We start from the raw sequence: 24,526 nt of genomic DNA on the forward strand, positions 1-24,526 counted from the left end.
TTCCTCAACTTTGTGTTTTCTGGTGCAATGCTGACATTTTTGAAGGAGTTTTTTTTGTATTAGAGCTGCGTCACAAAAGTTACAAAAAGCATGTTTTTCTATTTCTTTACAAACTGTATTATTAGACTGCACCTGTATTATATTAGTGGTACAGCTGACGACTTACTTAACATCCCGGGGAATCTGCTTGTTTGTCGTGTCCTCTCAGCATGAAGTTGTTTTCCTCCTCATCATTTCCCGTCTTGGCTGAAATGTGACCATCAGGCAGCCATTTTGGCTCCGACCGGCGCCGCAGAGCCACGGGGCGCCCAGTGGTTGCTCAGTAGTCAGTGTAGATCCTGTGGGGCTGGCAGCAGCTACATCTGGCTACTGGGTCTCTGCTGGCAGCCACGCCACTCAGGATGTATGATGATAATGATGATGATGACACACAGGCTTACTGTATGATGGAATTATCATATTTAATGTGCTCCAACAAGATTAGCAGGTTACTTTCTGCAGGCGTCTAGTTCACACCGTCCCCTTGTTAAATTTCAAAGAAATGTCTCGAATGCCACCCACTGTGAAGAGAAGAGCTGCCAGCCGAGCTAATCTCAGACTGCACGGGTAGTTTGGAGGACAGCTGGAACTTTTTTTTTTTAATAAAAATGAAAATGAAGTTTTGAGATACTGGGTAAGTTCTGGACCTGGCATACAGTGTAGGATTCTGTGTGTGTCAGTCTACAGCTACATTGTCTGCTGGGTTTCAGGCCTCAACTCACACACATTTTATTCATTTGATTATTGAATATTTACTGTAAATGGACTGTGGTATGTGTAAGGAACCAGAAAACGTGGATAATTTGACAACTTTGTGTTTATTGACTCATCATAAAACATTCTTCAAACAATAAAACAATTTTAAATGTCCGTTTCTGTACAATGCTTGCTAAGCAATTTTATTTATATATAGAAAATGTAAGAGGAGTTGTGTTAAAATGACAAAACTCCTTCAAATTTAATGGCAGGTACTCTGGAAAAAATAACAGCATTCCATCAACAAATATTTTCAAGCAATAAATATGTATTTATAAATAGTGTAAATTTACATCAAGATTAGAAACAACAAAACAAAAATCACAAATTAAACTTTATTCCGTAAGTCTATGTGCAACCCATTTTCTTTGTGACTTGGCTAGTAAGTTTTTTTCCTAAATTTTTTCCTTTTTTTTTTTACCTAAGAAACAAACAAAACGTCATAGTTTTGAAAAGAACGAGACAAAGATAAAACAAAAGCTGTAAAAAAAAAAGAAAGAAAGAAAGAAAGAAAGGAAAGAGAGAAAAAAAATCACCTAAACTCTTCACATTACAAATTTTTTTGGAGATTTTACTGTCCAAAGAGTCTTAAAATTACTATCTACCATAGAAAAAGACCAGTTAGGCTAGTGCTCCTTAGAAGGAAAAACAAGAAAATATGGGGGAAATCTATAAATCAAAGCCAACATTTCATCCTGTTACCAGAATAGAAAAAGAGAAAGAGGGAGAGAGAGGGAGAAAGGTTGTCAAGTCAGTAGTCTTTTACGGGTGGTGTTGCCAGTTGTGACAGTTAACGAGTATCTACAAAAACTTTTTTATCACGCGTTATAGAATCCCATCCTCCCCCTCGTCCCCCGTTCCCAACCGTTTTTGATTAAGTCCTCCATTTAAACAGGGCTGAACCATTGTCATTAGAGGGGGCTGGGAGGGAGGGGAGAGGGCGGCGGAGAAGGGAGGAACAAGTCCTGTTAGCGAGCTCGGTGGCGCCCCCCTCTGGAAGGGCCAGGCCCCAGCACTTCAGACAGGTTGCATAGACAGACACACTCAGCCTCCAGCCGTCGCTATGGAGACCAGCCATATGGGAGGGGCGGGTGGTGAGGGCGGGGAGACGGCCTTGGCTTTCCTGAATATCAGAAATGGTCCGTGTATGTAGATGTTTGTTTTGTTCTTTTTTAAATCTTAATACAAGTTCCTGTGCATGGGCTTCATGGCTCCACAGCAGAAGAAGGAGGAGGTGTCCCCTAATGTCAAGATGAAGATGAATGAAGAGGAGGGGCCTGGGGAGGAAGACGACACACACGAGAGTCAGTCAGGTCACTGAATTATTCTGCCAAATAAAATATCAGCATTTAAAATGAAGTTTCAGAAAAATCAGTGTTTGTTCTATCGCTTCACGTGAAGGAACAGAACTCACTCCGTCCTCAGTCGTGCCGACTTACTAATGTGAACTGGTCGTAGACCTGCATGAGGTCCTCCATCCTGTGCTGCTCCAGCACCACAAAGTCGTCCAGCGTGGCGCTGCCTTTCCTGGCACAGTCCTGGCAGTGAACCACATACTGCTTCTTGGACAGGAGCTCGCGGCGCACAAACAGCAGGTTGAACACCTCCACCTACAAAATACACACACACACACGAATATAAGGGGTGCATTGTGACTCTGAATCAACAGCAGATGCAGACTGCAGTGATGACGTCATCCACAGACAGATCCTGGAGCTGCTGCACCGACAGTGAGTAATGGAACAATCGCTGGGACACAATGACAGCAGATGTTGAATGGGATAAGGAGACGTTTCTGTCCAACAGCTGAAAGCCCTGCGTTCAAACAAAACCATTAGCATGCCCTTTAATTGGCTCAAACAAAATCTGAGTCGCCCTTTAATGCAACGTTGGTGCACCGGCTGATCACAAGCCCCGATGCAGAATGACAGAATAAATATCTGTTTCGAGGAGGAGCAGGATGTGAGCAGGAACAAGCACACGGACAGACAATCACCTTCCGCTAGGAAAATAAGTGTGAGCAGCAGAAATGTGAAATCCTGTTAAAATTCACACCCCTGATGCTGAAATGTTCCCGGTGTGCTTCACTGACCTCACAGATGGTGCAGTAGTGAGCCGGTTCGTCCCTGGTCCTCGGCCTCAGCACTGTTTCCTTGCCGGCTGATGTCAGGGCTTCCTTCACCCACTGGCACTGCTTCAGCGTCCGCAGCAAGCAGTACCTGGGACAAGAACACGGCGGGTCGGTTTTTAAAAAAAAAAACAACTAGAGTACAGAACATTTAATTCAAACATATGCAGCATCCTGAAAGCGGCAGACTCTGCAACTCACTTGATCATCTCAAACAGCTTGTGGTCGGACACTTTGATGTTACGAGCCATGTTCCAGGAGAGGTGCACCATGGGAACCATGGACTTGACACTCTGGAGCTTGTTCCACTCGTAACGCTCCACAGCCAGTTTGTACTGGTGAGCTGAAAACACAGAGATTAAGACGTGAGGCAGTAGCCGTTATGTGGAGAGTGTAAACAGGTGCACTTGTTAATATGGCAGCTGATGGAAAATGTGTCTGAAATGCATCTGATGTAGACAGGAAATAAAATCCTGCTGTAATCAGCTCAGTAATCAGCTGCTGAAAAGGTCAATAATCAGCTAAAAAGCTCAGGAAAGGTCACCATGCCAGATACGATCCCGTCGGACAGGACTGTGAACTCTGGCTGTCGCTCGGTGGGTAAATGTACATACTATTCCACTGGTGAACGTATAATTTTATTTTTGCTGCCGTTAGCGTTCTAAGAAACTTCAATGCGTACCCGTGAGAGGTCCAACGTTCCAGGCAATGTTGTTGCACCATCCGATGGCCTGCACCCAGTGCACGGTGCCGGTGTTGAGCCACACCAGGTCGCCCGGACGCTGGATGAACCGATAGACGGGCACGTCGGCCTCGTACAGGTCCTCCAGGTTGGGCCACCACGAGCCCATCAGGAAGTTGATGTTGTTCCTGGAGGCGAGGAGGACAACAGAGTATTAATAAGGAGGAGGTGGGTGAGTGTGAAGGAGAGGTAAAAGGAATCAGACTGCTGATCTTACTTTTCACAGAAGTTGCTCATCACTCCCCAGTAAGGCTCAGGAACTGCAAACCATTCACAGTCTCCTGGTCCAATGTTGATGTTGACGGCACAGAAGTTATTGTGTTCCTGGTGACCTGGAGGCACAAACACAAACAAACAAACCCACACATCAAATCTGATACACAACTGACAATCTGCATAACAGAGTGTAGTAATAACTTGCCCCAGAAAGTGGGTTAGAGTGCACTAACCTGGTATCCTGCTCCCAGGGACCTTCATGTAGAGCTGCACCGTGTTCATGCCCAGGATGGTGTGGCCCACGTGGCTGAGCAGGTTGCCGGCGGATACGACTCGAGCGAAGGCCGGCAGTTTACTGAGCTCCTGGAGCTGCTGTTTCCACCTGGTAAAGAACGAGATCACAGCGCGAGGCTCAGAAGCTGGAATGTTTCAAGGCGCGATGACGAGCTGCTGACATGAAATCCATACTCACTTCCTCTCGTCCGACACATCGATGTTGGTTCCAAACTTGATGTGCTTTAAGGGGCCCCTTCTTTTGCGTGCAACACTGACGATACACATGAAGAGAATTTCTAATTAGTCACATACGTTTGTTTAATGTGATCTCCACCTTCCCATGATACAAACCCAGGGATGGACAAAACTAATCTAAGTAAGCTGGATGAATATAAAGAACATCAGGTACCTCTCTGCTGATGATGGCTCTGTGTCCGAGGGCTCCTTTAGAGCCTTCTTCTCATTCTCCTCCTGAAAACAAACAAAAAACACAAGTGAATATTTCTTAGTATTATCAGACTTTCTCTCTGAACTGGTGCAAAACTTTAATCTTCAATCTGCTTTGTTGAAGTCGACGGCAGAGAGGGGCGTAACTGACCCGCAGGGATTCCTGGAAGGAGGCAGCCTGATACTGGGCGTATTTGGCGATGGTGGTGTGGGCACGGGCGCTTTCGCAGCGCCACATTTTCTTGGTGCCGGTCGGGTCCCAGTTCTCATCGGCGGGTTGAGAGAGCTGAGTCCAGACCTCCACCAGGTGCTCCGGGTTGGCCTCTACCAACGTCTTTGTGGAGAACAGACCCAGGTCTGCAGAGAAATGGTCAGCACTGATAAGTTCTTACAGTAAAAACATCGAACAGTAAAACATGATCAGATCCCTCACTGATCCCTCACGCTCATGCAGCGTTATGTGTTAGAAACAATGCATTTACCCAGTTTGAGAGCTCCAGCCAGTCCTCTGATGACAGTGACAGGGTTGGAGGGGTTTGTGCAGAACTGGTGCAGTGGAGGGAAGAAAGCATCCCTCTTGTTCTCCAGCTGGTCGGACAGAAAACAGGAAGTTAACAGATATACAGTGGATGTTTCATGAAATAGAGCATAACAGAACATTACTTTTAAACTGCTATTAAAAGAAAAGTTTTCCTCTGGGTAACACTCACGTAGATGCTGGGTGTGGGAGGGTTGAGCTTGTCTTTGGGCAGGGCTGGTGAGGGTGGAGGGGGCAGCCGGGGCGGGGGGCACTTATCGAGGAGGATACTGCTGTTGGAGAGACCATTCTTCCCCAGGTTTCTGCACACAGAGGACGCAGAAAATGTTTTCAGCCACGGCAGCGATACGTGTGATACAACACACGGAATACAAATCAGCCAGGGAACGGATCACAGAGAAATACGACCAAATGGAGAAAGCAATTCAACTGAATAATTTGTGCTGAATAATATCTGCATGGCAACAGGACTGCCCAGTAGCCTTCAGTGTTGTTTACAGTTACATAATCATTCGCCTCTGGTTCTGCAGTTACTCTGCTATTCCACTGGGAGGAGACATCTTCAAATCATAAACGCACTGCTCGACTGACTCCAGCTCTCTGATGCAGACACTGCAAACTCAGCTTCAGATCTGATATCACACAGTACGGTCATCCTTCCTATTTATTTATTATAAAAACTATTCTTGTAGTTTGTATTTACAGTATTAAAATGTTGCATGCTGTGTGCCACATGACCAAATCACTGAGTGAGTGATGTGTAGATATTTCTACTTCTCACATTCTTCGCCTCGATTTTAAACCCTGCTTGAGTGTCAGAGAAATTACCACACACCAAAATCCAGGCAGCTCAGTCTCACCTGCAGGCCTTCAGCACGTCTGTGGAGCTGGGGTAGATGGATATTGAAGACGATGATGACGATGAGGAGCTGTGTCCATGAGGAGGCGTTGCTTTGAGACTGGTGACGGTTGGCGGCTCAGCCTTCAGCGGGCTTTGAGAGTCCTCAGAGATACCTCCCTTACCGTTACCGTTCACGGCCGGCGCAGCAGACGCGGTGGTGGCGGGACTGTGGGCGCCTGTTTGGGTGTGTTCTGAGGATTTGGGTGAGGGCGTGGCGGTGGATATGGCAGAGATGGGCGAAGAGGCAGCCGAGCTGCCCTGCGCATGGGGGGTGGAGGGCAGGACGGCTGGGTGGATGTTGTTGACTTTCTTGTGGGACTCGGGCGTGGCGGATGCTGTGGATACAGTCCCTTCCGACGGTCCCTTGCCCTCATCAGGGCCTTTCCCCCGCGCCAGCAGGGCAGATAGTCTGGGATTGTCTGCGCTAAGGCTCGGCTTCTCGCCACCTTCTGCCACCTTGCCGCCGTCCCCCGAGTGGACGTGATTGGCTAGGCCGTCTGCCTGTGCTGTTTTACCATCAGCTGAGGGCAGCGGCGATGGCGTCTTGCCCTCGGCGCCTCCGTTGCCGAGGGATGCGGCTGCCGTGACAAGGGCGGCTGCGGTGTTGCTATCTTTGGTAGCGGACGCACCGGGTGCTGCTCCACCTGAGGTAGAGGAGTGCGGGAGGGAGGGAGGGGATGGGAGGTGGTTGTGAGGCTGCTGCCGTGGCGATGGGGCATTAGTGGAATGTCCAACCTGATTGTTGGGGTGCACAGGGGCGGTGGAGTTGGGGGCCTGCGAGTGAGAGGGGGTCCCTTCACTGCTGGAGCCCGTCGCAAGTGGAATAGCCCCCTTCTGAAGCCCCTGAGGGAAGAAGACAGCAACCGTTAAAGGTAGAAGTGGAACATACAGATCAGGCGACTTGCCTTTGATGTTTTTATTACTTTACCATATTTACAATATTTTATTGTAGATATACTTTAATTTACAGCAGTCTCACGGGAGGGATTTCACATCTTGTTTAATGAAGCCACTTGATGGATTTTCTCACTGGTTTTAATCAATGGAGCCAAGTAGGTCAGTGGGATACAACAGAATTATATCCATATCCATTTCTTAGCTGAGCAATAGACAACGTGCCAGGGGGAGTTTTAATGTTCTCAGCTGCTCTGTCACCGGCACTACAGAAAGATGAGTAGTGGTTGATGCCTGACCTGAGAGGAGTTTAGGTGCAGGGCCTGGCGCGGCGCGGCGTCCTGTGTTTGCGTGCTTGTGCAGGTGTGAGGTAGCAGTGCTGCGTCGCCGCTGCTGGCAGGTTGCAGGTAAGGCACGTCTCCATTGGGTCCTGTGTCCGTGGGCCCTGGCTGATTATTACTACTACTGTTACTACTACTCTTACTATTGTCACCCACAGGGAGGGAGCCCGAGGCTCCGTGTGTCCCGGGGCCAACAGGTCCGTTTGCCAGTGGCTGCGGCGGGCACAGGGGCCGGTGGGGTCCCAGGTGGGGCCGGGTGGGGCGGAGGCTGGGGTTTGGGGAGGGGAGGGAGTTGGTGGTTGGGCCATTGGGGAGAGAGGGGCGCACCTGACCCCCTGAGGCATTCTGTCTCATCTGTAAAAGAAAACATAACAACCATAAAACACCACAGTTTGACATTTAATTATAGCTAAAAAATGAGTATCTGCAGGGGCCTAATTATGCTGTGTAAAGCTGGTTGAAGAACCGGATGTGTGAGCTCCGTCTCTACTACTGTAGCAACATGAATTATACAGTGTTTACACTCTGAACTGGTGAGTTTATTTTTATTTTTTACGGAGCACAGATCTTCATGCAAACACGTATACGTGAAAAAATCTGTACCTAAAATATTCATGATCTGTACAGTACCATAAATCGACTGTAAATTATTCGGGTTTTTGTCTATAAATTATTCGAAGTGAATTTTTTTCACGTGAATATGTATGTTCATCATACATTCAACATGTATGTTCATCATGTATGAAAATGGCAGAGGCTATTTCTGTGTGTAAATAACTGCTGATTCATCAGACATAGGTCAGTGATTGTTTGTTTGAGAGTCACTGACATAGAAAAACACAGAGTTCATAAGTCTGGTGAGTGAGACTATAGATTTGCACCTGGTGCTGGTGCTGCTGCATGATGGCGAACTGAGCCTCCAGGTGCTCCAGCATCTGAAGCTGTGGGGGCTTCAGGCTGGCCCGGTTACTCCGCAACTGTTCCAGGACCTGAAGGCAGACGGCAGCAAAACCCAGAGATCAGGCAAGAGTGGAAACTGGATGTGGCCTCCGCTCAGATAATTATAAATACAATAAAAATAAAATAAAATAAAGTGAGGTAACGAGACGTTACCGACCTGTAATTTCTGCGGGGAGAGGTACCAGTTGGGGACTGGCTGTGCTGGATTACTGGCCCATGAATCTGCCTGCAGATTGAAAAAAAAAAGAATATATAATATTTAAGGTGTAATGACTGAATTAATGACACAGACTTTAAAATGCATGACTGCATATTATGAGAAGAAAGCAGCTAAATGATACTGTCACTGCTGTATTTACCTTAGCAGGGCTGGAGGCTCTCCTCCTCTTGGCTGGGCAGGACTGATCATCTGCTTGGCCCAGCGAGCCCACGTGAGGGGGCAGAGACTGACCCGAGCCCCCACCCTCTGCACTGTGATTGGGCTTGCAAGCCTGCAGGAGAGGGGATGGAGGGGGCGCAAGCAAAGGGAAGTAAAAGAAGGACATAAAGGGCACGGAAAACAGAAGGAAACAGAACAGAACACCAGGAAAGAAAGTGAAGTGAAGGAAGCGCCAAAGTAGAATGAAAAACAAAATGGAGAGAGCATGAAAAAAAAGCCAAAGGCGTGTTTATTTATCAAGAGGTAGAGCAGCAAAAGAGAGAAAACACAGCAAGGCAAGAGGGAGAGGTCAGAGGGCAAAGAAAAGCAGGGGATGGAAAAAAGGAAGAGAAAAGAGGAGAGCGACATCGTCATTTTGTGTTGGCGTTTCAACAAACAAGCAGGACATATGGAGCAAAACACTCCTGTGTATCTGAAGGTTGCTTCATAGGGCAACAACTGCCCCAGGACATTTCCCCTGTTGCTGGTGGAAATTCACCACTACTGCTTCTCATCAACACCTGCAGCACTCAGAGCGGTCACAATTACTCTTAATACGATTCTTCACAGCAGATCAGTGGAGTCTTTACTGCACTTTCAGACAATATAAGGGAGTTGCAGCTGTTTGAAGGCACAAATAGCATAAACTCGACCTTTAAAGCCAGAGATTACAACACATTCCACACACTGAGAGCCTTACCATTACCTCTGAGGGAGCCCATGAGCCAGATGTGACTGCTTAGAAATTTAGTTTAACAAAAACCTCACTGTTATTTTCTCTTTCTCAGCTCAAGAATGTTTCCTGAGTGGCTGGAAAATACACAATTTATATATGTTGCATTGCAAAAACCCAAGCAAACAAAAATGCAATGATCTTTGTGTTTGGTTAAAAATATCAATTGTAATTTTCACATTGTGTATCAGGTTAAAGACACAAAGTCACATCTGACCCATTAAAAATCTCTCCGTCCTCATTCCAAACTCATTCACACCTCAGTGGGTCTCACAGTGAACGGACTCCCACCAAGTCAAAGCTGCTAAATCAACATCGTCCAAAGCTACGAGTCAAAAGCACAACAATGACCATCACACACAAACATGGACACAACAGAACCACTCGCATCTACTGTGTGATGAGCATGAATGAATGAAGTGGTAATGGAACACTAGGGGGCGTAGCTGGGGCTTTGTGAGCAGCTGCAGGACATCTAAGGTCAACTACTGAAGGTGGGGGGGTGGGTGGGGGTGGGTGGACAGAGCCAATGGGAAGCCTGGGTGCACTCTACGGCAGCACGACCTCACCGATCACACTGGGGCAGGGTCAAAAGCCAAAAAGGCCAAACGTCAGTGAGTGTGAGAATTACAAACACAGCCACTTGAATTAGAGAACTTTAATCTCTTCAGAAAGGCAATCTCTCCCAGTCTCAACCGAAGCAGATTAAGAGCAAACAGTGTGGTGCAGGTTCAACAAGTTTGCCTCCTAAAACTGGATTTGTCAATGAACTGCAAGGGGTGAACTCCTGAATACCACGTCAGATTAAGAACAGGATTAACAGAAGGAAAAATTGAATGGGAAAGAATTAAGAAAAGCTTTGATTTTTTTTTCTTTTTTTTAAAATTAAATTTCACTTGAACGGAGCGTGATGGGTGAAGCCGAGTGACTACTGCTCTGTGGAGAAGAGAGGGAGTGCAGGGCTGGGTAACACTTGGCTGGACACCTCCTCATTCAAAACGGATGCCATAAAGCTGCCATGGACGTAAGCACAGTAGCCAATTGAAGTATGACTGTGAAGCAGAAACTCTGAGTGTAACATTCGTGTTGAGTATTTTTGGTGCGTGCTGTTGGCTTCTTCAGACATCACAGTGTGTGGAAGGTGGACTTAAGCTCAAATGTTACCCATCAGTATGTACAACAGTGCATGCGCTTGTGTTGACCTGTAGGTATGTCTGTATATACATTACGATTATGTGTCTACGTGTGCACTCAGTCAAAGGAAGGGGAGGGAGGGATGGGGGGAGGTGTAAGTTGCTCTATCTGGTCTCTCACCTGCTGTGGTGCACTGCTCAGGCCTCCCTGCCTGGAGGTTAGCTCAGCTGGGATTGGTAGACTCCATGCCTCCTCAATAAGAGGGAGCATTTTACTTTTACCCTGTAGGCTACTGAGCTGGGGGTTACTCAACTGAGCCTAGGGGAATGGAAAACGACGTGAAAAAACAAAAAAATAATAAAACACAAGGCTTTCTTTAAAAAAAAAACGATGACCTCAAAACAAGGAAATGATCAGCAATGGTAAATAGGTAGAGGTTACAACACAAGTGAAACTACGTTGGAAACTGACAACGATATGCAAACTTGTGTCTTGGCTGGCAAATATAATTACGTCATGTACAATATCAACCACACAAAGGAGGTATTACTACTTGGATGACATTCAGCAACAGTAATCCAAAACACAATTACAGGTCCATTAAAACAAGCAGCTGAGCTTGTCTTAATGCCATGAACTTATGCTTATATAACTGGTGGAAATGCAACATTCCCTCATGCAAAGGTAAAGGAAAATGACATAGTTTGGACAAAAATATGATGAATAAATTAACACATGAGATATGGGGATTGTTGTTAGAGCTCTAGTTATTAATTCTATGGAAGAATATGGGAAACTTTGATAAGTAACCATTTGAAATAAGGTAAATTACTCCTATTACTCCGAGGAGCTGCAAGGTTTATTTTTCCTCCTCCACATCATAAGTAACAGACTTGAGCTCAGAATGAGTTATGGTCTTGAAAGAATGGGAGGTAATAAAGTCCAGAAAAAAATAAAATGCCACCGGACAGCTCCTGGGTTTTATTCTATTTTAATAATTAATAATAATTAATTTTAATTTCAGTTCCCTGGATTCCAGAGTTTCCTTTGTGCCGAATAGGATAATCACATCCCTGTGGAATACTACACGGACTGATTCAACACATCCGCTGTCTCACAGGGATGTTAACAAAGAACAGCAAAAGCTAGGAGAGTGTAATGATGGCGGTTCACAGGAAAACCCCTCAGAAACCCAATGCTTTCCTCCCTATGCTGCTGGAAGGGAGTTTTAGGTTTAGGAAGGTTTAGGAAAGGAAGAGACGGCTATTGCAGAGGGAGCAAACCATCAGCTTGCATTGGACCTGGTCAAACGTCTCCCAGTAATTCAGTTATTGGTCAGTGATAGAGTTCTGTTAATGCCTTTTCTTCTTCTGTCTACATTCTGTGGCACTCACTGCTTGTCCTCTGCCCACAGTCCACGTAAGGTATCCCAAAATGTCTTGGGCAGAGCTTCAGTGAGGGATGTCCCACACTGATCCAGGCATTTTTTGATGGATCAGCATCTGTTATATAAAACCTGACACATTGCTGATGCTTTGCTTGTTCGTGCGGGTACGCCAGCTGTGACACGCACCCAGCTGAGCTCTGTCAACACTGTTTTTTAATGAGTGACCTGCAGAGCACAGCAGACGAATGAACAGCAGCCAGCGGTTTTACTGATGATACGACAGCGTGCATCAGTTAGCACTGATCAGGGAAGTGCTGAAAACCTCTGATGTTCCTCTCACAACACTTTTACAAAATAAGATGGGGACATCCCTCCTTTAATTAATGGTATCTGTGCCAAAGTGACAGCAGCCATTTTGGTTTTAAAAAGCAAAGGTCACATGGCATCTAATTCAGCCACGTGGTATGGGCACCTCCTGCTTTAGCCCTCACTCCACCCACCTGCAGGCATTTGATGCGGTGGGTTAGCGCGGTGGTGTTGGTGCAGCCCTTGCTGCGTGTGGCGTTGATGTAGCACTTGATGGCATCGTGCGGCTGGTTGCAGGACTCGTACAGCGTGCCTAGATCCATCCAGGCGGCGGCGTGGCTGTGGTCCAACTGCACGGCACAGATGTAGGCCTGCAGAGCGTCCATGGGCTGGTTCTGCTGCTGGTACAACACCCTGAGGAGGGGGCAGGTGAGGGTTGGGATGTGTGGAGAGAAGAAGGAGACGTGGAGGTAGGGAAAAGAGAACAGAACGATGGAGCGATGAGGAGGGGGCAGGCGTGAAAATGCACAATGGAAACATAATGATAATTAAATGATTGAAGAAAAGATGAAATTAAGAGATCGAAGATGGGTCAGATGGACAGATTTATACAACAACTGAAAGGAAAAAGCTCAGGATATAGGTCACTCCAACATGTCCATTCAGAAACCTACAGCTGACAATAGGGGCTTGAATTAATCTACGGCCGGTGATGTAGACTCTTAGACTGTTAGAAAGCACTGTAAGCAGCCTAGATGATCCTTACCCTATAGAGCACCAGGTATCTGCACTGGCCTCTGATTTGTCTATGGATTGCCGATACGAGATGAAGGCGTCCTGGACCTTCCCAATACTAGAATAGCACCTGCAGCGAGAGACACAGACTGTCAGATCTGTCAAATCTGTATCAGAACAGACAAATCATCTTTTAATGGCGTGCATGTTTGTGCATGACGTACCTGCCAAGGAAGTACCAGGACTGTCCGGAGTTGGGGTCGGCCTCCAGAGATTTCTGCAGACACTGGATGGCATAGCTGTCCCTGCTGGCTCTGTCCCCGAGCTGTTCCACTGTGTGATGCATCCAGCCTGGAAAATGTCAAATTAGTCAACCTCTTACACAAAGAGGAATTTTCAACGCTGCTTCATTTTGGGTTTTTTAAGAAAGAAGTGCATTCAGTCCAAAACATGTCTGAGAGTTTTTTCTTTTAAGCCTTTTAAATTCTGTGACTCAATTTAAGATTTCCTAAGTGCACTGGTAACCCATACAAGTAAATGGCATGCAGCACCAATATCTGAGGTGAAACAGAAGAGAAACTGAGCTGAGTTTTCTCAGTTTCACAGGAAAAGAAAGTTCCCCTACAGTATTAAAATAAATGCTGCTTTCACTGTCTACACAAACTACACAACAAGGAATACTGTTTGACAAAGTATGACCGACTCACCTAGCTGCTGCAGGGTAGTGGCCTTCACCTGTGCAGGAAGATCCTCCGTCTGCAGAAGGCTCTCATAGGCCTCCTTGGCAGCCCGGTATCTCTTCTGGATACAGGGAGCAGAGGGGGAAGACAGAGAGAAACACAAATGACAAAGGCTGAAGTTGTTCATGCCACCAAGGATTCAGATTCAGTACTCCTGTGCAGCAGAACAAAACCTAAATAATCATCCAGACTCTTGTTTTGGTTTCTTAAGTATTTCCTATTTTATTTTGTAGTTGCATCCCTTGAGTCTCTGCTCCCGTTACTTCCTGTTTTTCCCTCCTTTTGTGATTGTCTGCCCCGCCCTAACGTGTGCCACCTCTTGCCTATTACCTCCTGTGTATTTAAGTCTCAGTTTTTCCCCTGTACCCATACCCCTGTCCCTCTCTCCTCCTCCTACAGTTTTACCTGTAAGCCAGTGATTTTTTATTATTAAAAATCTTCATTCATTGGTCCTGGTCTGCCTCTCCCCCATGCTCCTGGCTACACATCATAACAGATGGTCCTCCCCACTCCTATAAATTTAGCCACACTTCTGCCTCCAAAGATTTGCTGCTCAATGGCTGCACGAATTATAGGCGCGCGACGTCCACGGCAGCACTGATACAGCACAACCCCCCCCCCCCCCCCCCCCCAAAAAAAACAACAACACATTTGTTGTGAAGTGCTGTTACCCCCAGAGCTGGTGAGAGCTACTGTACCTCTCCACTGAAACTGACATAAAGAGAGAGCGACCACCAGCATACAAAAGAGGGGGAGACAGACTTTCTTGTTTCCGTGGCAACCCCGTCGATCGGCTGAGAGTAATCTCCTATCCCCGCATGCCACCCACTCATGCACGCACCCTGCTCCCTCCTCAATTTGTCAGCACCTGGTTCAAAATACGAAAAGCAAGGCTTTCCCCGGCGTTCAGATGCCCTGTGATGGTACCGTGGTAGTGGGGTTACAAGCTACAGAGCTAACATTAGACCTTCAATCTAATGCTGCACTTCTGCTCACAATTACAAATGGCAGAAAGAAAACAAACGTCTCGTGTCCTTGGGAACAAACATAACTATAGTAAAGCTTAATTAAAAGAGCAGGTACTTACCTGAATCTCATACAAATGAGCAATGTGGAACTGAACTGTAGAAGAAAAGAAGAAGAAACATGTTAGGTAGAGGTAATTTAGCATTTAAGAAAGGCTTCCCACCCCTTCTCAGACTTAGTCCCCCCACAGTCTCTTCAAGTCTTTGAAAAGTGGTGCTGCATTGTCAATAAATAGGTGTCAGAAACCCAAGGTTACCTGTCTACATAAAGTGTAACAGACCAGATAGGTAGCTGTGCTCCTGGCAGCACCTTCCTTTGTCTGGAGCGCTGCAGTGTCTGATCTAAGCTGCCTGAGTGACTCTCAGCAGATGGAGAGAGAGAGAGAGAGAGAGAGGAGGGAGAGGGAGAGAGAGAGGGGAAGAAAGACGGGGGCTGCCCTTGCTACGTGTGTGTGTGTGTGTTAGTGAGAACAGGAATGAGGGGGACACAATGAAGCAAAGGCAAACAGCGAGAGGCTGGGCAAAAATGGATATTGCTGTCGCCAAGGTAACAGGTACTGGGGCGGGAGAAATGAGATGGCAGCGGCATATCAAATAATGCCAGTGCTCTAACCAGACTGAACCCCAGCAGCTGACCACAATCTAACACTCTGTGCAGAAGAAAGTGAGCACAATAAGATAAGAATATCAGCCTGCAATCAGCAGGACAGCATTTTAAATTCTCTACACACATTTCCAATTAAAAATAATAATATACATACATTTCTGTTATCTATTTTTAAAAATTCAAGTTTCAAATGAACGCATTTCTTAATATAATAATTAAATATATATACAAAGAATGAAAGAAAGGTGTTGCTTACTTTCAGCTTTGGACAAAGTGCAGGGGTTGGAGTCAATCAAAGCCAGCTGAAAATGCTGAGAGAGAAAATTGGTAGAAATCAGTGAGAGCACATCCAGAGAGAGCATTTTTCAACTGCCTGACTTTTCAGTACCAAAGTAACCCCCCTGTGTGTAATACTGATTTATCTACTTCAGGAAATGTTGAGAAAGTCAAGCAGGTTAAACAATTTTCTATTTAGACAACACCAGTTCAAGATTTTAACACGGGTTCTTTTTTTTAACTGGTGAGAGAAAATTAAATCCAACCATGAGAGTGTATGAAAGCTCTGGGTCGGACCTACCTTTAGGCTTGACTCATAGTCTGTGTTGACTTTGAACATGAGACCCAGGCGCAGGTGGATCTCCTTGGCCCGGGAGAACCCAGGGTCAATGTACAGCACCTCCTGGAATGCTTTGATCGCCCTGCAGGACACATGAAGAAGAAGACATACAGCAGGACTGGGCTGTAGGACCATGTTTAATTGTAATACTCCTGTGTTCTGGACTAAAGGTGTGAACACAACCAAAGCTGGAGCACGTTCCTTCGGTCAGTGCTCATTCACGTCACGCTGCATGTGAGACGTTCCTTCCACAGTAACACAGAGAAGCCTAGTTGTTATTGACTTGTTTTGCTGTGTTTGCTTCACAGTCAGATGAATCAACTCTCGCTGCAGTTGAGAGTTAGTCAATGCAAGCTTCATTTGCTAGATGCTGAAGTGCTGCAGGTGCTATAAGAAATGTAAGGAAGTTATCAGCATTTTCGGAATATTTATGTGCCTCGTGAACAGTTTCTGACTGCACCGTCCCAGCAGCCGCTGACAACAATAGCTGGTGCTTGCATCTTAACGCTTTTTATCCGTCCAGAGGTTTAAGCTGGCTGATTCGTATTGGTAATTCAGCCAGAGCGGAGTCCTCTCTGGTGCTGGTGTTACCATGGAAACAACACAAGACGGCTTCACTCAAAGGCAGTTTCTCTGCTGATAGCAGCACACGCATAAACATGTACAGAATACAACTGAGCCATGTAAGTTTGGTGGTGAGACTGCTCCTGAATGGACTAATTCTCTAATGAAATATTATTCCACCCCAGATCAACACTCACTCAAGAATGTGCACTGTTTTCATGTAAATGAAATAAAAAGAAAGCAGGTACTCACCACTGAAAGGCATTATAGTGGAAGTAGACCATTCCCAGGCCATACAGAAAGGCAGCATTCTGCATGGGAAGGAAAAATGTGTTTCACACAAATCACACAGATCACAAGCGAAATGATCTGCGCATGAGCAGCATCTGTTTATTTGTTGGTTACATCAACATGTCTCCCAAACGCTGGGTATCCTTGTAAACAAAAGCTGCATGTATATATTTACATAACCCTGCGGCTACTTGGTACAGTTCAGTAATCAGAAAAACCAATAATGAGCAATCGAGCTCACCGCAAAGTCTCACCTTTACAGGAAAAGAGTTCAAAAGGACTCTTGACACGAAACCCGAAACCGCATCTTACACCTGCATCTAACCCAAATGAGACCATATATGCTTCCTGTGCATGAGCGAATGAATGTGTGGGAAAGATAGCAAGGCTGTGTGTGTGTGTGTGTAGTTGAAAGGACATGAGAGTATCACTGACTGAATGAGAAAGTGAACATGTAGGCATGTGTGTGTGTTTGTGTCTTACCTTCCAGTAGTCTGACTGTAAACTGTAGTACCTCTGGTATGCCGATAATGCTGTAATAAAAAGGAGAGGGAAGCTGAGAATTCATCGAGGAAAAGACTGTGAGCAGTCAGCATTCACCTGAAGCTGGAGCGGAGCCAGCTGCACGTCTGCAGGTGCCTATGCTGTGCATGCATGGGAAAAACTGCTACATGAAGTCTCTAAAGTTTATTTTCAGCAAATATAAAAAAATCAAAGTCCTCAGAGGTATGGTAATTGAAGTGTTTGTCAAACCAGAGATAAAGGCTAGAGGACAAAAATGACCAAGAGTCACAGAACACAAATGTGTGAGGACTGAATGATGATGTAAACCTCTGTGAGTGCACATGAAGAAGACGGATTACTCACCTTTTGGGTAATCCTCCAAGAGGAGGTTGAAGTGGCCGAGCTGGCAGAATAACTCAGGCTCCACTTTGCCCTCGGCCTTAAGGATGAGCGAATCGTAGCAGCGAACAGCCTGGAAGGGAGGGGGACGAAAACAAATTGGCTCAGCTGTGTGCATCTGTCAGATATGCATACATGCACGATATTTGAGAGGAAAAGCACGTAACCATCCATGTCTGTATTATGCACATAAAAAGGAAAATGTGGGGACAAAGTGAGACAGAAAATCATGCAGAGTAATGTCGCGCAGAACTTCTGAAAGTCACAGCACGGCTGACGTCAGCTCCCTAATTCTGGCCAAGCCGACACAAATTCTTTTCAGCAGATAAATATCAGCCCTAACTCGCTGGAATGGAGTTTGCTGCAGATAAGGGTGCTTGAGACTTTTTCTTCTATTACAGATCTTCATACCCTGATAAAAAAAAAAACAGGTACAACAGAAGCTGATGCACAAGCGTGCACTAATGTTTCCCTCCCCTCACGTATGTAACCACTTTCTGACAGTCTTAGTGCATTCAGCCACAAGCCTTCATGCAGGTATGCAACACCATTTATCACTGGCACAGGTAAAGGTACGTGATTGTTATGACATTAATCCCACGGGGAAATCCATGGACAACCTGAGCCCACAGAAGTGACCATCCTGGCACTCAGGTTTCTCTGGTGCCACACTGAGATCACATCAAAGATAACTCAGCCGGTCCCCAAAGCTGAGTGCCGCTCTGCCACTCAAAGCCGAGGAGAGGCAGCTGCATGAGTAAGTGAAACTCAGAGAAGGCTTCCAAGTTTATGCAGAGCTGAACAATTTTTCCACCTCTCATCTCACAGTTTTTATGGACGATCAACCTGAACCACTTTTCATGGAGAAGCAACCTTCAGAACACACACAAAGGCCTGCTGTTTGTCCTTGGTGGGGAGCGCTGTCAATGCCAAAAAGCAGTTACATAATCGAACACATTTTACACGGTTATCAGGGTACTGAAAAGTAAAACTCCTTCGCCAAGACCACAGGCAGCAGACGCAGACGCAAAATCCATGACAGAACAGCTACGGTCTGAGTGATGGAGTGGCTGAAGACCTCAAAGTTCTTCAAGGAGAGCTCGAAATTTCCCCCAGAAGATGGATCAGTCTTAACGTGACTGTTCAGTCTACGTCACAAACAGCTGTCAGACAGCAGTCCGCTTTCATTATCACGGACCAATTTACGTTGTCCCTGAAGCTGTGAAGCTGGATTTATATTTATGGTTAACCAGAGTCCTGCAGTCCATAACAACCATGTAGGTTTTGATTCATATGTGAGCATCAGATTTGACCTGTTGATACCACAACTCCATGAACGCGCTGTACATGATTAGGCCCTGTCATGCTTTTATTAAAGTCTTTCATCCATTCACTTTGTGATGACATGAAGGTGCACCATCTCATTATGGAACAGTGAAGGAGGACGATGCTGACACAGCACTCTAATCAGGATGGCACAGGTTTGTGCCATTCATTGTGTGTTAACCTGTGGGGTTTTTTTGTGTTTCATGAAAATACAGTTTGGATTTGCCAAGTACTGAGTCACAAGTGGATCTCAAAGACTGAGCCGCATTCAGAAATTAATTCTACAGTGACCCAGTGACTGTGAGTGAGGAAGAAGTGGTAATATATTTGTTTTGATTGGAAGGAATATTATATATTATCTGCACAGACACTGAATGAATGTCCAATGAATGCCCATCTGCAGCGGCAATAATATGGTAGTTTGTTAAAATAAGCCACCAACACCTTGTTGATTTTTAAGGCAGCACCTCAGTGTAACGTAGTGTTGTTTCATCCACCATATATTCACATACTGTGAGCAAACTCTGTATACAGCTGTATCTTGTTCTTCTGTCTCTGTGTTCCAACAATTTCTACACTAACTACACTTCACTCTGGAAATACGCACACCCTTGTAGACACAGACTGAAACAATAGATGTAAACACTGTTATCTGCAGTTGCACTTTCTAATATGTGTTGAGAACTGGGTCAAACAGCAAGTAACAGCTGGCCACCATTATGTTGGAATCTGAAAATGTTGGTGACCAGGTAGTATCACTCCACCCTGCACAGGTAGAGTTGGTGATATGACAAAACATGTGAGACAATGTTGTGTTGCCTGTGGCTCGGGAGGTGGAGTGGGCTGATCACTGATCAGAAGGTTGTTGGTTCAATCCCCAGTTCCTTCAGTCCACATGTCGAAATGTCCTTGGGTAAGATACTGGACCCATGTTTTTATATATATATGTTAGAAAAAAGCTCTGTGTGCATAGAAAAAGCACTGTGTGTGTGTGTGAATGGGTAAATGTGACTTGAAAAGTGCTATATAAATGCAGTCCATTCAGTATTCCATTCATATCTGTGAGTGTCTGAGGTCATTTGCCAACCAACGAGCAGAACCTGCAACTGTTTAATGGCAATACTGGATTTTCATATGACTCTTGCATCCCTGTGATGATGTACATTTATTGGTTGTGTATTGAATGCACTGGATTGGCCAAAAGACATCACAGGTCCTTTGCTATAAAACCCTGAACATCATGCAAACAAATGCAATTTCATTGTTGTGTGTGCATGTGCATGTCTGTATCCCCTGAATGATTTCAAACTAGGACCTTGCTGTGAGTCCAGGCAACATGAAAAATGAAGTGAAACAAAATGTTTTCAGTTTCATGCTACTTCTGCAGCATGGTACATGGTACAGACTGCACCAAACTCACAATGTGTCTAAAGTAGATAACCTAATCCTGTGTGCATGCGTATGAGGCAAACAGCATGGTAAATGGCAATGTGCAAACAGTACTATTTAAGTTACACTTTATTAATCCCTGTGGGAAAAACTGTCCTCTGCAAACGAGCTATCTTAACTATCTGGGCATAAAGGTCAGCCACAGCGCAGCGCCAAACCAGTGCCGTAGTCAAGGGCAATGCAAGAGCAGTCCTAATAACTAACATGCATGTCTTTTGGCGTGGCCTTCCTGACCAGGAGGAGACACATGCAAACGCCGGGAGAACATGCAAACTTCACCCAAAAAGGCACCAGTCAGGCCACTGTGAGGATTTAACCCAAAGACTCTTCTTATTATGTAACAGCCACGGAAAAATAATCACGGATACAGATACTGTCACACCTGGACAATAAAAATACGAGGACATCTAAGTGGAAAGCTTATCTTTTGTCAGGTTATTCTAAAGTTTACGTCATTGCCACCTGGTTATTGGTGGTGATACAGTGACCCAGTTCTGTCAGCAATGTTGAACCCACTGTTATCTGCATGTACACAGAGCAACAGTGAAGCGACCCGACCATTGCAAAGTGCCAGGCAGGGTAGTCACTCAAAGCTAATAAGCTATGAGCAGAAGTTGATGCGTTCTATGACTCACATCCAACCCTTAAAATTTTTAAATGAAGAATGTGACAAAATGAGATCGTTCATGCAAACTGAACATTTTAATAAATCTCAGCAGCCTCAAATACAGAATATCTGACACTGGAGTCAAGTTAACTGCTTGTGAAGTCACGCACTGATTCATTTGCCGTTTCGTTTTCACAAGCCACACAAGAAAACTAATAAGATTCAGTGTGTTATAAATGTGTATAATGCAGTGGTTCATTTTCTGGCATGCCCCCTTCAGAAGCTGAAAGCAACTTCCCCATGATTTTCCATATCATTAACAATAATATGGGGAGCAACTAATCGAAAAGGATCTGTGATAAATTTAGGTGAAACAAAGAACAGCACTAGCAAACTCTCGTTTGTTTATTTTCCCTCAATAAATCATATTCATTCAACTTAGTAGCAGTGGCTCTCCGCCACCCAGTTTGAGAACCACTGGTCTAATGCAAGTCTTCAAAATTTTAATTAAGCCAAGAAAGACCTGCAGTAAGCTTTCTGTTTCTGAGACACCAATAACTAATGGTTTCTTTGCCTCTGGGGATAAACAGAAAGCAGAAATTACACAGTAACATAGTTGACCTAAGCTGTTGGCTTTACAATCAGCAATTTCCACAGTGTCGTTCTGTGTTTTCTGTCATTTGATGGTGTGGTATCAGTGGCTCCAACTTATTTTTTCTCTCAATACCCAAACTCAGGGTATTAGAATGTGCAATACCAACCTTCTCTTTTTTTCAATTTAAAATCTGTATTTTCCTCAGTGTGGAAGTTACCTAGTTAGCAGCAACAAACACTGCTTCTCAGCTGTCTTCTTTTGTCAACGTTAAGTTTACCCATAATAGTCTTTTACAGTCGTTATAGACTTACAGTCTTGTACAGCTTAAAGAAGTTTGCATAATTGCTCTGCTGAAATGTTGCACGGACACCGACCAGAAAAATAAGTATTCTGTGCAGATCAGTCACATTTGCTGACACCTCATTCGTTTAGGAAGCTCTGTCTCTGCCCTGATGACTATAACATTTCACTGAGCTGATGGGTTGGATTGGTGTTACTGTCTGTGGTTAACACACAGTCGCAGGCATGCTTATACTGATGTAATGGTGTACATCTTGACATTCTTTTTTTTTGACATTGTGTTGTTGCAAGTCAATGTTAACTACCTGACAAAGGTAGTCCCCATAGGACCTACATGTATTTATACCAAGGTGTGCAAATGCAGGAGTGTAACAGGAAAGTCAAGTAACAGAGGCTGGCTGACTGCCTGTGTGTGTTAAACCATTGCATCATCACTGTTTAAAATCCTACTAGGCCGTTGATAAGCCTGCTCTACTTTGAAATTAGGAAGTGAACAGTTTGATTCAAGCCCAATTCATTGGTTGCTTTACACGTTGCACATATTCTCTATTAAGTATGGTGCACCAGGGCTTTCTGCTGCTTCTGTGCAGCTAACGCCAGAGGAGTAGCTACACTTCCTAGGTATCCCACACCACCTAGCGAGCAGATTCGTGGATGGCCCCTCGAACCATGAGCTGTCAGGAGCACCATCTTCTCCACATCATCCACAGTTGAAGATGCACTGACAAGAGAAGGGCCCTGGTCTTTGTTAGCCCAGCAGTGTGTTAAGTACAAGTGGACGCTGCCTGTTTAACACGTAGCTTTCCAGTCCGAAGCACATGCAGAACCAAACAGGGGCAACGAAAACTGTAAACAAAGGATCCTGACACCACCTAGATCGGCAAGAGGAACACGCCTTTACAAAGAGCCAAGATCCTAGGGTAAACTTAGGACAACACTTCAGAAACACACAAACCGTTCGGAGCAATATATTTATATCAAATTGGTTATACAGCTATCAGTGTCACTCCGCCATGTCCCGCCATCTTGGACAGGCAGCCAGCCATTAACGTTACTTGTAACGTTTGTCAACTCGTTCACTCTGACTCCAAATGAAAAACGACCTGATCACGTCCCGAAGTACGTTCAACGGAGCAATGCAATGTCACAACAACAATATACCACAAAGCGACCCAGACACTAGATCAATGCAAATGCTACGGGCGCTAGCTAACCTTTCCAAATAACATAAACGCAAACGCTGTTTGGTGCACCCTGGAACACGGCTACAGCGTTAACGTTACTTCCACCAGCGTTGGAGCGGTTATAGCCTTTGGGGGATACGTGTGTGTTTAAGCTTAGACGTGATGGTGCAACGATTGCAGTGAAACAGTCTCACGAAGACGTGAAACTTTCCTCGTTAGAGTGCAATGTTGCCAGTGATCAGTGTGCTACACAAAACCGTGACGACGTTGTGTTGTTGGTGGTACGACTGCAAGTAAACAGGGATAGATCGTATGGAATACCCATCCAGCTAACGCGGATGGGCGGCTGCCTAACAAACACTTACATATGTTAACAATAACATGCTAGTTAAATCGAGAGAGTCGTAGCTAGTTGGCTATCCTGGCTAGCGACACCGCGTAGCCGCAGGTGCAGGGTCGCCGTTCATCGGATGAGAGCAGCTAACTAGCAGGCTAGCTGCCTGGCTAAAATAGGGGCTGCGGCTAGCTGGCCTTGATCTCCTTAGCGAGTGGGCCACTTGCATTCAGACTGGCTTGCTACTTGGCAAATTCACTGCCATGCATGCTAGGAGGCTGGAGTAAGTCCTTTGGATCAGGGTGCTGCCTGGTTGTAATATAGATCCAGTTAGATTTGCTACCTTCATCAACAGGGCCTTCGTTCTGGCGCCATCTTCATGAAGCTTCTGAAATCCAAACAGTGAGCTGCAAACAAGAAGACAACATAGGCGGCTCAGTATCACTTGCAGAGCGGCTCAGAGACATTTTCGACATGCGAGAATCGAAATCAATTCATTTTCAAGCTGTGCGTTTATGTGATTGCACGGGGCTACTTTTCCGACCTGTCGATCGCGACCAAACTGTCCCTCTCCTGGGCTGTCAGTGTCGGAAAGTCCTCCTCTGTTTCACTCGCTTTTCCCGCCGCCATTTTCTTTCCCTCATCACCACTAGAAGAAGCCGAGCCGAGACTCCGAGCAGCAGCGCAGGCAGCAACGGCGAGAGACACACCGCACGATTGCATGGAAAATCGCGACGCGGGGACAAACGGTTTGCTCCGCCGAATCAAAGAAGAAAAACTGAAGAAAACAAAATGATTAAAAACTTTTTCCCAGGGTGAAAAGATGCGATTCGATATAGTAAATCCTTTCGGGGGGACAGAAGCGCTCTCCGGGTGGCTCCTCAAACGTCACATCTTTCATCACAAAGTGATCTTGCGCCGCGATTTGAATAAGAATAACTGAGCACAATATCCAAAATGTGAGTATTTGACAATAAAACGCGTTTCGGCCGCGAAGATAAAGTTGTTATAATTGTGTCACCTAAGCGAACCCA

General features: G+C 45.5%; 2 protein-coding genes across 5 annotated transcripts in view; both read right to left on the reverse strand.

The window, feature by feature from the left end:
* The window catches only part of s100b (S100 calcium binding protein, beta (neural)), a 614,446-nt gene that overhangs the window by 364,103 nt on the left and 225,817 nt on the right, over positions 1 to 24,526 (reverse strand). The gene's annotated exons all lie outside the window — the stretch shown is intronic.
* LOC121177839 (lysine-specific demethylase 6A-like) lies at positions 1,138 to 24,519 on the reverse strand. 2 transcript variants are annotated; one of them, XM_041032214.1, is made up of 30 exons: positions 24,037 to 24,519; positions 23,836 to 23,899; positions 17,662 to 17,770; positions 17,278 to 17,327; positions 16,756 to 16,814; positions 15,901 to 16,021; positions 15,580 to 15,634; positions 14,779 to 14,813; positions 13,659 to 13,752; positions 13,176 to 13,302; positions 12,983 to 13,081; positions 12,411 to 12,630; positions 10,704 to 10,841; positions 8,598 to 8,729; positions 8,396 to 8,464; positions 8,160 to 8,267; positions 7,237 to 7,632; positions 6,003 to 6,886; positions 5,315 to 5,444; positions 5,087 to 5,192; positions 4,756 to 4,961; positions 4,567 to 4,628; positions 4,354 to 4,428; positions 4,115 to 4,263; positions 3,883 to 3,997; positions 3,606 to 3,793; positions 3,125 to 3,266; positions 2,888 to 3,014; positions 2,235 to 2,405; positions 1,138 to 2,072 (listed from the first exon to the last, which is right to left on the reverse strand). In XM_041032214.1, exons 1-30 carry the CDS (start codon positions 24,213 to 24,215, stop codon positions 2,043 to 2,045), a joined length of 4,440 nt encoding a protein of 1,479 aa, XP_040888148.1. In that variant the 5' UTR covers positions 24,216 to 24,519; the 3' UTR covers positions 1,138 to 2,042. The 2 variants fall into 2 exon arrangements, with proteins under 2 accessions (XP_040888148.1, XP_040888149.1); XM_041032215.1 differs by lacking the exon at positions 10,704 to 10,841.

This window comes from Toxotes jaculatrix, chromosome 24 (assembly GCF_017976425.1).
Source record: "Toxotes jaculatrix isolate fToxJac2 chromosome 24, fToxJac2.pri, whole genome shotgun sequence".
Taxonomy (NCBI): Eukaryota; Metazoa; Chordata; class Actinopteri; family Toxotidae; genus Toxotes; species Toxotes jaculatrix.

Excerpts from the sequence above, each read along its gene's own strand:
- LOC121177839 (XM_041032214.1), bottom strand. The coding sequence starts at position 24,215 with ATGCAATCGTGCGGTGTGTCTCTCGCCGTTGCTGCCTGCGCTGCTGCT. Across the intron at positions 13,753-14,778 it reads CTCATTTGTATGAGATTCAG|AAGAGATACCGGGCTGCCAA; the intron begins GTAAGTACCTGC and ends CCCTGTATCCAG. Across the intron at positions 4,429-4,566 it reads GAGCCATCATCAGCAGAGAG|TGTTGCACGCAAAAGAAGGG; the intron begins GTACCTGATGTT and ends GTGTATCGTCAG.